The following is a 12,952-nucleotide window of genomic DNA, read 5'->3' as shown; positions in this document are numbered from 1 at the left end:
TTCAGGAAAAGAAGCTGACTGTGGCTCTGGATGCCCCAAATTGCCCCTAGCTCCTTGTCAATTCCTGGTGCCGCCCCCCCCCACCCCCACTCTGAATCACTCCTGAGTGGTTATTTCCACCACAGAGGAAGTAAAGCACCTTTTAAAATAATGAACCTTTACTAACAGTGAGATGGCATTTTATATGAATTTCAACTGCTGGAAGTTTCATTAATGTAACTGAAAGATCTCAGTGAAATCACTTTTTGAGGACACTTTAGAATATCAATTTCAAAAATATCAAAAATCAAATCCTTTCCAAGCTGGCAGAGAAGACATCTGTGAACCATGTTTAGTCTGAGCCACGTGGCGGGACTCTGGCTGGAGGGCAGCAGTGCCCGCCTCCCCTGGTGAGCAAGGGGCAGAGAGTCCGGCCAGGGGCGTGCATCAGCAGGGCTGAGAACACTGTGGGAGCCTGTGTACTGTGACCTCACTATTTCACCTTCACTTTATTTTAACACCTTTTTAATGTCTTATAGTATCTAGGCATTCACTAAGGAGTGGCAGCAGTACTGGGGCTGAGCAATGTATGTGAATCAGATTTAGAACTTCTGATTAAAATACTAGGAAGGACGGGGTGAGAGGGCTCCCACGGTGAGTCCCATGGGTGTTAGAGAACATTCTAGTATTGAAGGGAGACTTGAAAACATAAGAATGACTTAAAAGTACACCTCTGAAGTTTTTATATGTATATATAAATACATTTCTATATGTATTTATAAACTCAGCCTGTAACTTGGAAAGGATAACGAAAGAAAAAAAACATTGGCATCAGGAATGCACATCCCAGCGAGTCAGCCTGTTCTCTGGCTAAGGAAGAAGCATTTTTGTGATTCTTTGCGAAGAGGTTAAGAGAATGGTGAGAAAAATAGTAATGAGCTGGTCCGCCAGCACCAGCCCAGGACTCCAACTAAGGACAACGAGGCAGTGGGTATGTACACGCCCCAAAGATGGCAAACGGGTTAGGACAGGGGGGGTCAACCCCTTTCCATCTACTTCACACACCTGTTCTATAGAAAGTACTGCAGGGAGAAGGGAGCGAGAAGTGGAATCCTTCATATCTTCAAGTTAGGAGCCCACAAGGGGACACTGTGGCTTTTCCTCTTCCTTATGGGGAAGGTAAAGAATTCTTTGGCCCAACCAAGTGAGATAAGTGTTGGAGAATCACTCATAGAAGCTCCAGGTGCCTGGAGGAAGTCAATCTGTGACCTGTCCCTCATTGGACACCTGCTCATGTAGAAAAGGAGGAAGAAGATGTAACCCAATGGCTGAATTCACTGCCCAGGGCAAGAAAAAGAAGCACTGAGACAGAATTTGCTCTCCAGGACAGAGAAGGATTCTTTGACTCTGGTCAAAAATCGGGATCAACTATAAGGAAGTCGTTGGGGCGCCTGGATGGCTCAGTCAATTGATCATCTGATTCTTAATTTCTCTTCAGGTCATGATCCAGGGTTGTGAGATCCAGCCCCACTGCCAGGAAGGAGCCTGCTTGAGATTCTCTCTTTCACTATCTCTCTCTGCCCCTCCCCTGCTCATGCTCACTTGCTCACGCTCGCTCGCTCTCACTCTCTCTCACTCTCGCTCTCTCTCTCAAAATAAATAAGTTTTTCAAAAAAAATAAAGACAAAGAAAAGCAATGACTGACAGCTGAGAGCCCTGCCCTTCCTCTGTGAAAAATAGGTGGGAGGGAGGGGCGCCGGGGTGGCTCAGTTGGTTAAGTGTCATGATCTCCCAGTCCATGGGTTTGAGCCTGGAGCCTGCTTCTGATTCTGTGTCTCCCTTTCTCTCTGACCCTCCCCTGCTCACAGTGTCTCTGTATCTCAAAAATAAATAAAAAACATAAGAATTTTTTTAAATAGGTGGGAGTGGGATGTACAATAAAATAATGAGCATCTCCCTTCCAACTCCCAATTTATCATGTGAAGGCCTAGCCTCATCTAAGAGGGAAGTCTGGATTATTCACTAGACCTTGCTGAGTTGCGTATTTTTTTCTTAACAAGAAAGAGAGACCAGGATGTAAGACACCTACCCCGCATGTTATACAGCGGTCTGGTATGCAGCTACGGAGGCTCAGCCCATGTGTGATTAGTCATCAGAGAAAATAAAACTGCTTCAAGCCTATGTTCTCTGTAATTCACACTGCTCAGCAAACCAGTCATACAGGTGTTTGCTACGTTTAAAGAATGTAATTAAAAGAAAAACAATGTTATCTTAGTTACAGATTTATACATCTCTCTTCTCATGTATGTACTGAGAATTTACAACGATAAATATTTTGGATTTCAAAGTCTTCCAGAACATGTACCTGCAATGGAATAGGATACCTTCCACCTCAAAATCAGCAGTGAGAGGCCAGCTGCTTTCATCAGAAAGCTTAAGTGTGGTTATGACTGCTCTCTTTGAGACTAGTTAAAAACAAAAACAAAAACAAAACAAAAGACACCCCAAACATACAATTGTGTGATACATCGATGAGAGGTGGCTATACTGGGTTGCTAGTCAATGTAATCAGGCAAATTCGATTTACAAAGCCATCTGGAAGTTGGCGTGAATACAGAAAACTGTAACTGAGGGCTGATCCTGCAGTACTGTCCAAGTTCAACTAACAACTCTGTCATTAATGGCACCACTGCCCTTGTTTTCTCAACAGCAAGAAGAGACGCCTTTTGCTGAAGAGCCACCAAATTCAGGATCGAAAACAAATGATGAGCGTGAGAAAAATAATCGAGATAAATGCTGTGTCCAAAGAACAGCAGAATTCAGGAAACTATAGTGTGAAGAGATATATATTCTAAAGGCAATCCATAAGAATATCTAGAGAAAGAATATGGACAGAAATCCTCGATGACACAGCACAACTTGGAGCTTTACAAGAATCGTGTCTGCGGTCAGGTCCGGCTGGAGGGCCTCTGTCGGCTGTAAACACTGAAACACCCACGGAGATGAACTGAACAGTGGACGTCAAAGGCAACATCCTTTCAGCGTTTACAGGAAGGAGTGCTTGGAGATTGGTACCGACTCTGTCTGCGGAGCCCTCAGGTTACAGATCATAGCTGTTTTCATTTGCTTTAAATGCTGTCGTGGGTGGTATGGTGTTCTTGCACAGGTGGGGGACCAACGAGAAATGACGCCGTCCGCCGCTGACACCACTCAAGACCAGTCCAATTTAATCATTATGAAGGTGACTCGGGAGTCAGGGAGCAGAACAGAGATCCCAGAACAGTCTTGTTCCAAGGGACCCATTCTCCCCTAAAAGAGCCGCCAGCCAGGCAGCGGACGCTCCAGGCCCCGTCCCAGAATGCTGGGCACTTTGAGGCCAATGGGTCCTCCATTCCCTTCTCGCAGGGCCCTGAGCCTTATCCATGTCCTTTCCCTTTACTGAGGACTGGGTTCCTGTGGCCCCACCTCTGACATCCCTCTGTCACCGCATCACCCATTTTCATTGCCGATTTCCTATCTCCCGGCACATGTGACATGGTAGGTGGCATTTGACAATGACAGAGAAACTGTGGCATTCCTTAGCTACCACAGAATATGACCCTTGCAAAAAAAAAATATACATATATATGTATTACTTACCTGTTTTGGCTGAGCTCCCTTTGAGAGAATGTCAAGTAAGTCTGCAGAAGAGATGAAATAGAACCGCGGGAAAGCCACACGCTTGGTTTCCAGGTACTCAGCAAGAGCTTTTTCACAAAGAGAAAGCCTATGGGAATAAAAAGTCTTCACACGCATGTCCTGCCCATTCCGTTATTAAAACCACCACCAAACAAACCCCAGCTCCTTGCGTCTGTCCACTCACCATAATAAGCTTACCGTCGGACAGGTAGCCTGACTCCCTCTCTTTGACCCGATCACCCTGCTTGTGACTAACATAAAAGTCATGTTAAGTAGGAGGAGACAGGTACAGACACACCTTCAGTTGAGGCTAGACATCAGACTTAGGTTGAGGTCACTCCTCATTTTGTCTTATTTAAAAAAAATTTTTTTTAACATTTATCCACTTTATAGAAACAGAAAAATTTTTTAACATTATCCACTTTATAGAAACCTATGCAAGCAGGCGAGGGGCAGAAAGGGAGGGAGACAGAATCTGAGCAGGCTCTAGGCTCTGAGCTGTCAGCACAGAGCCCAACGCAGGGCTTGAACCCACAAACTGTGAGATCATGACCTGGTCTAAAGTCCGATGCTCAACCGACTGAGCCACCCAATTGCCCCACTCCTCGTTGCTCTTAATGACACTCCTACTTGGCAAATAAAACTGGGCTTGCTATCACTCATCCTGAGCTCAGAATGCATTAGTTAAGGCGTAATGGGTTTAAGGTCTTCCTTTCCCCACTAAGCGCCTATGAAACACAAGTGGCTTCAACTCTCTCTGGTATTGAGAGAAGTCCTAAGATTCAGAATCATTTCTGCTTTATTGTTCTCAGATAACCCTTGGAGAGCCTGCAACATCATTAAGAAACAATTAACTTCTGGTGTGCCCAACTGGGGCAGTTGGAAGAGCATGTGATTCTTAATCTTAGGATCATGAGTTTGAGCCCCATGGTGGGTAAAGAGATAACTTAAAAAAAAAAAAAAAAAGAAAGAAATTAACTTCTGTGAAGATCTATCCTTTTAAAATTATGGCCAACTTTACCTCTAAAATACTTCCAGATTATTAAATAATCTTGCCATTATGTGATATTTTATTTTTTTATCTAGAGCTCTCTTCTACCTTACAATAACAAGTGATCACAGTTCTGCCCAAACTTCTTCTTTTAGTACCTGACTGCCCATTTTTAATCAAAAGCCAGAATAATCTTACCACCATCAGTTGTGTAGAATTGTATGTGAAATTACAAATAGACTTTAGGACAAAGATTTCATAAGTACTAACATGATTCCTAAGGGTAATTTCTAGTATAAACTATATACCCAAAAAAGACTCGAAATTACTAAGTACAATCCAAGTTCAAGACGTAGAAGAAATGCTTTATAAATATTTGGATAGAAGAAATAAATAAAAGAAATCAATAAAAGAAGTGATCAGCCATGTCAATTCTCTTGATATTATTCTAATTTTACTACCATGACAGTCCTTTTGGAAAAGAGAAATGTGTTTCATTTACATGATATATGTACCATTGAGTAGGTCCAAGGTAACCGGACAACTATAAGCAAAATCATAAATTTAGTAACAGTTGTATCTACAATAACATGATGTTAAATGCTGTGAGATACTACAAGCAATCTCATAAAATTACAATCACAAATTCATCACTTCATAGTTTTATTCTTACCCGTATTGTAAATCTTTAAGTTTTTCATAGAGATTAGGTCTGCATGTTGCTTCTAGAACATTCTTTATTTTGGCTGTCTTCAACATTAACTCCTGTATGAAAGTATAAGATGGAGCCATTGATATTAGAAATTACTTTTCTAAAATTTTCATCCATCTAAGGCATTTAAAAATGAAGAACAGGGCACCTGGGGGGCTAAGTGGGGTCAGTGTCTGTCAGCTCAGGTCATGACCACACAGTTTGTGAGATCGAACCCTGCGTCAGGCTCTATACTGACTATGCAGAGCCTGCTTGGGATTCTTCCCAACCCCCCCCCCCACCTCCACTGCTTGCTTGTTCATACTCTCTCAAAATAAGTAATCATTGAAAAAAATTTTTTAAATAAAAATGAAGAACTGTAAGGTGAAAGAGACTTCTAACCCCTTGTCTGTTCACTTCTGCTTTTAAATTTTGGATGAAGACCAAAAACAAGGTACAATCACACAGTTTTTATCAAAATAAATTTGATGGGCATTACCACCATTCTGGGTCCAAACAAAAAGAATCAAGAGAGAGAACCCAGAATCTTTGAGTACATTCACATATGAAAATGAGATGAATACTCAACAATCTATTCTTTCTTCCGTAAAAGTTAAAAAAGTATGGGAGTGCCTGGTTCATGGAGTCAGTTAAATTGTGAACTCATGATTTTGGCTCCTATCACGATCTCATGGTTCATGAATCCAAGCCCTGGATCAGACTCTGTGCTAGGAGCTTGCTTAGGATTTTGTCTCCCCCTCTTCCTGAACCTTCCTATTCAAAAGTAAAATAAATATTTTAAAAATACGTTAAAATACACCTCTGGGTGTTCTTTTTTAGAAAGGAAAAAAAATAGTTATTCCCCATTTCTATATAAAATGGTATAGCCATTACTTTCTGCTGCAAGTCTTTCAAATGACTTATCATCATCATGTGTAGATCTCAATGTGCTGTCTGTGATGCTTAGGAAATAAACCGATAAGTAACTAGTAGTAATGTTACTGGCTTCCCTTCTGCAGTATTTACTTAAGGGAAGATCAATGTACCACATCTTACTGCAGGGGTGAGCAACTCATGGTTTAAAGGAAACATCAAGCCTGATGCTTCTTTTGTACAGCTAGGAGCTAAGAATGGTTTTTACATTTTTAACTCATTGAAAAAAAGTCAAAAGCAGCTTAATATTTTGTGACACATGAAAATGCTAGGAAACTCAAATTTCAGTGTCCATAAATAAAGTTTTATTGGCACACAGCCACATCCATTTGTGTATGTAGTGTCCGTTTTCTTTCACACTACAGTGGCAGCGTTGAGTAGTTACGACAGAGCATAAACAACTGCAAAGCCTAAGATACTTACTATCTGACCCTTCCCTAGATAAAGCTTCCTGGCTGGCTTTCTAAAATGCAAAAGCATTTTTTAATAAATACACCAAATTATGTTTATTTATAAGATTTTTATATTGTTTGGAAAACTTTGCTACGCTAGAAAATAGTCTGTCTTCTATGAACCTTAAATTCAGCATCTAATCCATCGAATCTTCTAGCATCTTTCACAAGCTGGATTCGAACATCTTCTGAGCAAACAAAGATGCTTTCCAGGTGAGACCAAGTTCGCTGGACTTCCATCAAGGCAAAGATGACCAAGTCTGCAATGTTTAATTTATTTTGCCAGCTTAAGACTTGTTCAATAAAATATTCCACATACTTGCTCTGAAGCAGAGTCTGCAACTGAACCTAAAACAAAGGCAAAGAATCGTGAGTAACAGCTCCGGTGACCGACCTGGAGTACCGTGAGGGAGGGGTCAGACCCGTTCTGTTTACTGCTGTTTCCTAGGACCTAGAGGGTCATCCGTGGAACAAGAATGGAGTATTTGCTACATAAGTGAACCAATGGCATTCAATATTCAAACTGACCTTTTTTTCCAAAAGAAAAAAGACAGATATAAGCAACTGCATTTCGTGTGCTTCCCACAGGAAGACCATGTATGTATCCCTTATGTAGGCAGAAAATAATCCTGTGCTCCAGGGTGTGGCTTTAGGAATTACATTTTATTCCTTCATCTTCTCTCATTCCCTCCCTGGGGTCCCCACCTATGAGTCACTGCAAGGTTACAAATCTTCTTTTTCTCCCAAAACTGGAAAAAAAACACCTTTTCTGCAGCTTCCTAAGCCCTCAAGTTTCCATTTTCATCCTCTTTCAGTAGATTACCAAGCAGTGAGGCCGAGCGGTCTGCTGAGCACTTCTGCCCATTCTCTCATGTTGTCCCTATCAGGAAGTCACTCAGGGGAAAGGCCTCTTGTCATTTCTCCTCCACCTCTACGTATTTAACACATTGGACTCTTTTTCCCCAGCTCCAATTTTATTATGCTATTATAGACATGCTACATGATTTAAGTTTAAAGTGTACAATGTGATGCTTTGACACATGTATATCTGTAAAATGGTGACCATAATCAGGTTCTTGAACACCTCCATCCCCATAGAATAACTTCTGGGAGGTGTGGCAGTAAGATCTATTCTCCTAACAACTTTAAAGTTGACTACTAACTATGGCCAGGATGGCATACATTAGATCCTCAGAGCTTTGTCATCTTATACCTGGAAACATGGACCCTCTGACCACTGTATCTCCCCACCGTCCCCCCTCCTCAGCCCCTGACAACCCCCACTGTCCCCCATGCCCACAACACCCTTCTTGACTGCCATTCTTTGTTGACTACCAGCCCAACTCACAAGGCTCTTCCCCAAGTCTTTCACCCACCGCAACAAAGAGCCTCTCTGTCACTTCTTAGACTCCTTGCAGCCTTGCCGTCTCCCCACTCAAGTAAAAGTTCCTTAAGAACATGTCTTCACACCTTTGGATCCCAAAGGGTACCATGCCCAGAGACTGGGACAAGTAGATGTCCAATGAATGAATACAGAGTACTAGAAACTTGGAAAAGTTCATAATTATCATTTAAAAGGAAAATTCTGCAGTAAATATACCCATCTTACTTGGTTGTGCTCCAGCGTTTCAAAAAGTTGTTCATCAGATTTCAGCAATGGAATGCCCGTCCGATAGTGAACTTCATAAGAGAACTCCATGGTTGCCCAGGTCTGACTGATTTCAGTAATAGCCTAGACATAAACGATATTAAGTTAGGAGCACAAAAGTTGAATTTACTACCAATATCTGGGATATCATCTGGAATTTAAAAAAAACTTTCACAATTTACAAAAAAAAGGGGGGGGTGAGGGCTATCCAATACTATTGGCCTCATTTTTTCTCCTGCAAATTATTCATGGTGATGAGGTTCAGAGAATGAATTCCACCTCACAAAAACAAGCATCACACTAACATCAAATTTCTGCTGGATCTGAGCTTTACATCCTTCACTGAAACAGAAGACTAGAGGAGAAAGGGACTTTCAAAGTCATCTAAAGATGTGTTAGAGATGACATGCATGTCAGCCAGCAGGAGGCAGGCAGTGCTGTGAGTGTCAGAATGTGAGTCCCCACTCCCCTGCACGGGTCAGGTAACACTCTGCAGCTCAGCTGCCTCATCTGGTAAGGCAGGGTCCGAGCATTACCTACTTTCAGAAGTAAATGAAATACTATAAATAAAGCAGTTAGAGCACTGCTTGCAACAAAGCAAATGACACATTCTTAAGTGTTCTCTGCCGCCGCCACCATTATCATCATCATCATCATCATCATCATCATCATCATCATCATCATCAACTAGGCCAACCCTCCTGTCTTACACATAAACTGCAGCTTAGAAGGATTCAGCATCCTGCTCAAGTCATACACAAACCAGCAGCAGAAGAGAAAACGGCACTCAGGTGTCCACACGCCCGTGGCACGGGGGCTCCCGAGTTTAAGGACTACCGCACAGAACTAGCTCCGCGTAAATGGAAAACAGCCGAAGGACACCACCTTTTCAGTCCCCAGTTCCTTCACTGCTTTGTCCACAATGTTCCGGACCTCATCTTCCACTTGGTGCAGCCGCAACACTAATAAATCTGCCAGAGTTGTGGCTTCGTTTATTGAAAACCTGACCTAATTCAAAAGAAAAAAAGGGCAGGATTTACATTATACACGTGTTATGGTTCTTTGGCCTCATGGCCAGAAGGACTGATCACAGCTAAATATATTCAAGTGAGCTGCTGAGCACACCTCCAGTTCTGCACGGAGGGACCCATTACCCACACTGCTTTGTAACTCCCCCACCAGCAGCCAGGGCCAAGGGTCAGGCCACACTCACACTCCACTGCGTTCTTCTGTTTCATATCCTTCCCTGATCAGCACATTTCTTATCTCTTTGCCCACACAACCCATTTTTAAACAGAATCACAGTGTTCATTTATTTTAATTTGGTTGAAATCTCAGGGATCAGGGAGTAGCTCATTTGTCTTTTCTTCCTAAAGTACTCTATTCACCGAGCATAATTCCCAGTTGCTTCCATGACTTAACTTAGTTTTGTCACTAATTTAATCTTTGTTCCTTGGCAAAAAATATTCTTACTCATAGGGTCATTATTCACACTTACCATGTGAAAATATCATGCACATCTATCTCCTGATCATCTCGTTAACTGCCCAGCCCCAACCCCAGCATGCACTAAGCTCCCCGCGCTCTCTAAGCGCTCACACTCAGCCGCACCCCGCAAATGTAAAGAGCTGACTCGGCCACATCACTGCAGGGAAGCCCATTCCCTTACTGCGGCGGGCGAGAAGACCCTGCCCTTACTTGCAGGCAGCTGCCGCCTTCTCTGGCTCTCCCCAACCGGTACCACCGCCGGGCACCTTCTGCCTCTCCGCAGAGGGGGACTCACATCCCCGTTGCCCACGGTTAGCAGTTTCCTGGGATGTGGAACTTTCCGTGCTAAAACCTGCCAAGTCCTGAGCAAACCAGATGAGCGGGTCACCCTACGTCTGCATCAGTTCTGACCTTACTCTAGAGGTGACAGGGGCCATGGACCCAGTTCTGTCTCAGAAAAAGAAGGAGCAGGAATGTGTGAAGGGGCCACACTCTGATTAGTGTGTGGTCTGGGCACTGAAACACGGACACCCAGCCAGTCAACAATTGGAGGCTGAATCTAGCTGCTGCAGGACAGTCTGGGCAGAGGTGCCTTTTCTAGCCCGCAAAAAGGCCTGATCCAGGTAAGAAACGGTGTGAGAAATGTCACTAGAGGAAATGAAGGAGAGGGACACGTACTTTATCACATATTACAAGGTTCAATAAAGGTTTTTGGAAAGAATATATTAATCAATCAATCACCAAGTCTAAAATCCAAAGTCTAAAAGACTATGGAAAGCATAGCAATAATATAATAATAGTAGCTTCAAGGGCAATTAACTGAACACTTACTACCTACTTCGTCTACATATATAATCTCACTTCCAATGTTTTAACTAAATCCATCGGGAAGGCATTACAGCATCAGGGAGAACAGGCAACTAGACCAAGATCTTAGGGTTAATGGTCGGGTTGGACAAATAAAGCCTGGGCTATTCCCGTGTCACCAAACTGTCCCCTTCCTCAGTTTCCCCACCCTGCCAACTGTGCCTTCAAGTCATGAGAGCCTTTCTTCACAACGTGTGCCTAGGAGACAACACACACATCAGGCAGCCTTTTACATATTCTAAACTCTTAAAGATCACCTTCCCTAAAAAAATACAAAAAAGTGAAAAGTTGGTTTATCTGCTCTTAAGATGCAGAAAGGCAAGAAAATATAACCTCAAGTTATATGGACACATGAGAAATCATTTCATGTTTTCCTTAAAATTCAAAACTATTAAAAGACCATCATTCTTTTTTTTTTTTTTAAGTTTATTCATATGTTTTTGAGAGAGAGCATGTGCACATGCAAGCAAGGTACTGGCAAAGAGAGCGAGAGGGAGAGGGAGAATCCCAATGCACAGTCAGCATGGAGCCCAGCGTGGGGCTCAAACTCAAGAACTGTGAAGTCGTGACCTGAGCCAACATCAAGAGTTGGACACTTGACCAAGTGACCCATCCAGGTGTCCCAAAAGGCGATCATTATTAAATGAACTGGGGGCTGGGGTGGAGGAAGAAATCACAACTTCAGAATTCTCTCTCCCCCTGAATTCACTTTTATACCCTCTGATCCTGTCCACAATACATAAGGTTCTATCTAGCCACACTGTGCTCTATACAAGGCCTTCACACGCTCTCGCCTGATCCTAACGAGAGCCCTCTGATGTAGGAGAGGACATAGTATCCCTCTCATTTTATTAATAAAAATCAAAGCTCAGAATAGAGATGGGTTAAATGTCTTGTTTGAGGTCATATCGTAAGAGATAAAAGGAGGGTGTCCCTTGAGGCTACTGTAAGAGAGTACCTTAGACTGAGAGGAGCTTCCACAACAATCGTGTGTCACTTCCTCACTGTTCTGGGGCTGGAAGTCCAAGACCAGGGAGCCAGAAGGCGTGGGTGCTTGCTGAGGGCTCTCTGGGTTTACAAATGCCTGTCATCTTGCTGTACCCTCGCATGGCAGGGGGAGGTGGTCCTTCACCCCATTCTAAGGGCGCTCATCTCATTCATAAGAGCTCCGCCTAATCATCTCCCCAAAGCCTCACCTCCAAATGCCACCACAGTGGGGATTTAGGCTTCAACCTATGAATCTGGGGGGACACATTCAGTCTACTGCAGGGGCTGAAAGAGAATCTCTCCATGATCAGTTTGCTGGTCCTATTTCGAGGAGCTTGATTTCCCCCATTCGACCAGAATTCTTTGTTTTTTTAAATGTTTATGGATTTATTTTGAGAGAACACAAATAGGAGCCGGCGGAGAGGCAGAGAGAAAGAGAGATAGTGAATCCTAAGGAGGCTCCTTGCTGTCTACACAAAGCCTGCTGCACAAACTGTGAGACCTCACGAACTCACAAACCATGAGATCATGATCTGAGCCAAAATCAAGAGTCAGCTGCTTACCTGACTGAGCCATCAGGCACCCCTTGACCTGAAGTCTTCCCACATACCCCACTTCATTCCGGATAAACGATGTAAACCAAGGAACGACATTTAGCAGTCAAAAAAACATCCTAGTATCAAGAGCCAGGAAACCCACCCCAGCGGCCTTCATCAGCTGGTGCCAATGCCGGTCTCTGAGGGCAGGGCTCTGCAACTCCCGGACCACTCTCAGGAAGGCCGCCGCGTCCCTCGCCGTGCTTTCCAGGCCTGAGTAGGCATCCCATGCTCGGACTTCCTTGTCTAGCAAACACATTTCCTAAAGAAAAGTAAAAAAGAAGCAAACAAAACCAGATTCCCAGATATAACAGTACATCTCATAATTTGTCTTCTCTAGAAGAATAAATATGTATTTCCCTGGGTTACAAAAGAGTAAAAGCATTCAAGCCTCTCTAGGTTAAGGACTAAAATCAGAGAAATAGAAAGGATGCACTCATTTGTACATTACGAGACATCTACGGACAAGCCACTTGGGTACACTGGTTTCTTACTCACAGGTTCTGATGGGAAATCCCACGAGAAAACCCACAGGACATTAAATACAGGGAAGTTCAGAGAGTTTACAGGACCTTTGCAAAGAAGAGCATTTCCTCTAGAAACAAATAAGCAGACAACAGAGATTGTTACCTGAGTTACTAA

At 43.1% G+C, this 12,952-nt stretch overlaps 1 protein-coding gene across 1 annotated transcript in view; it reads right to left on the bottom strand.

The window, feature by feature from the left end:
- DNAH11 (dynein axonemal heavy chain 11) overlaps positions 1-12,952 on the bottom strand; it is a 335,444-nt gene that overhangs the window by 241,181 nt on the left and 81,311 nt on the right. The window contains 6 exon segments of the mRNA XM_029929863.1: positions 3,619-3,745; positions 5,322-5,413; positions 6,848-7,072; positions 8,334-8,456; positions 9,258-9,380; positions 12,414-12,572. Coding sequence (XP_029785723.1) covers positions 3,619-3,745; positions 5,322-5,413; positions 6,848-7,072; positions 8,334-8,456; positions 9,258-9,380; positions 12,414-12,572 — 849 coding nt within the window.

The sequence above is a fragment of the Suricata suricatta genome, chromosome 2 (genome assembly GCF_006229205.1).
Source record: "Suricata suricatta isolate VVHF042 chromosome 2, meerkat_22Aug2017_6uvM2_HiC, whole genome shotgun sequence".
Classification (NCBI taxonomy): domain Eukaryota; kingdom Metazoa; phylum Chordata; class Mammalia; order Carnivora; family Herpestidae; genus Suricata; species Suricata suricatta.
Note: the sequence above shows the minus strand (reverse complement) of the source record. Positions and strands in the feature narration are given on the sequence as shown.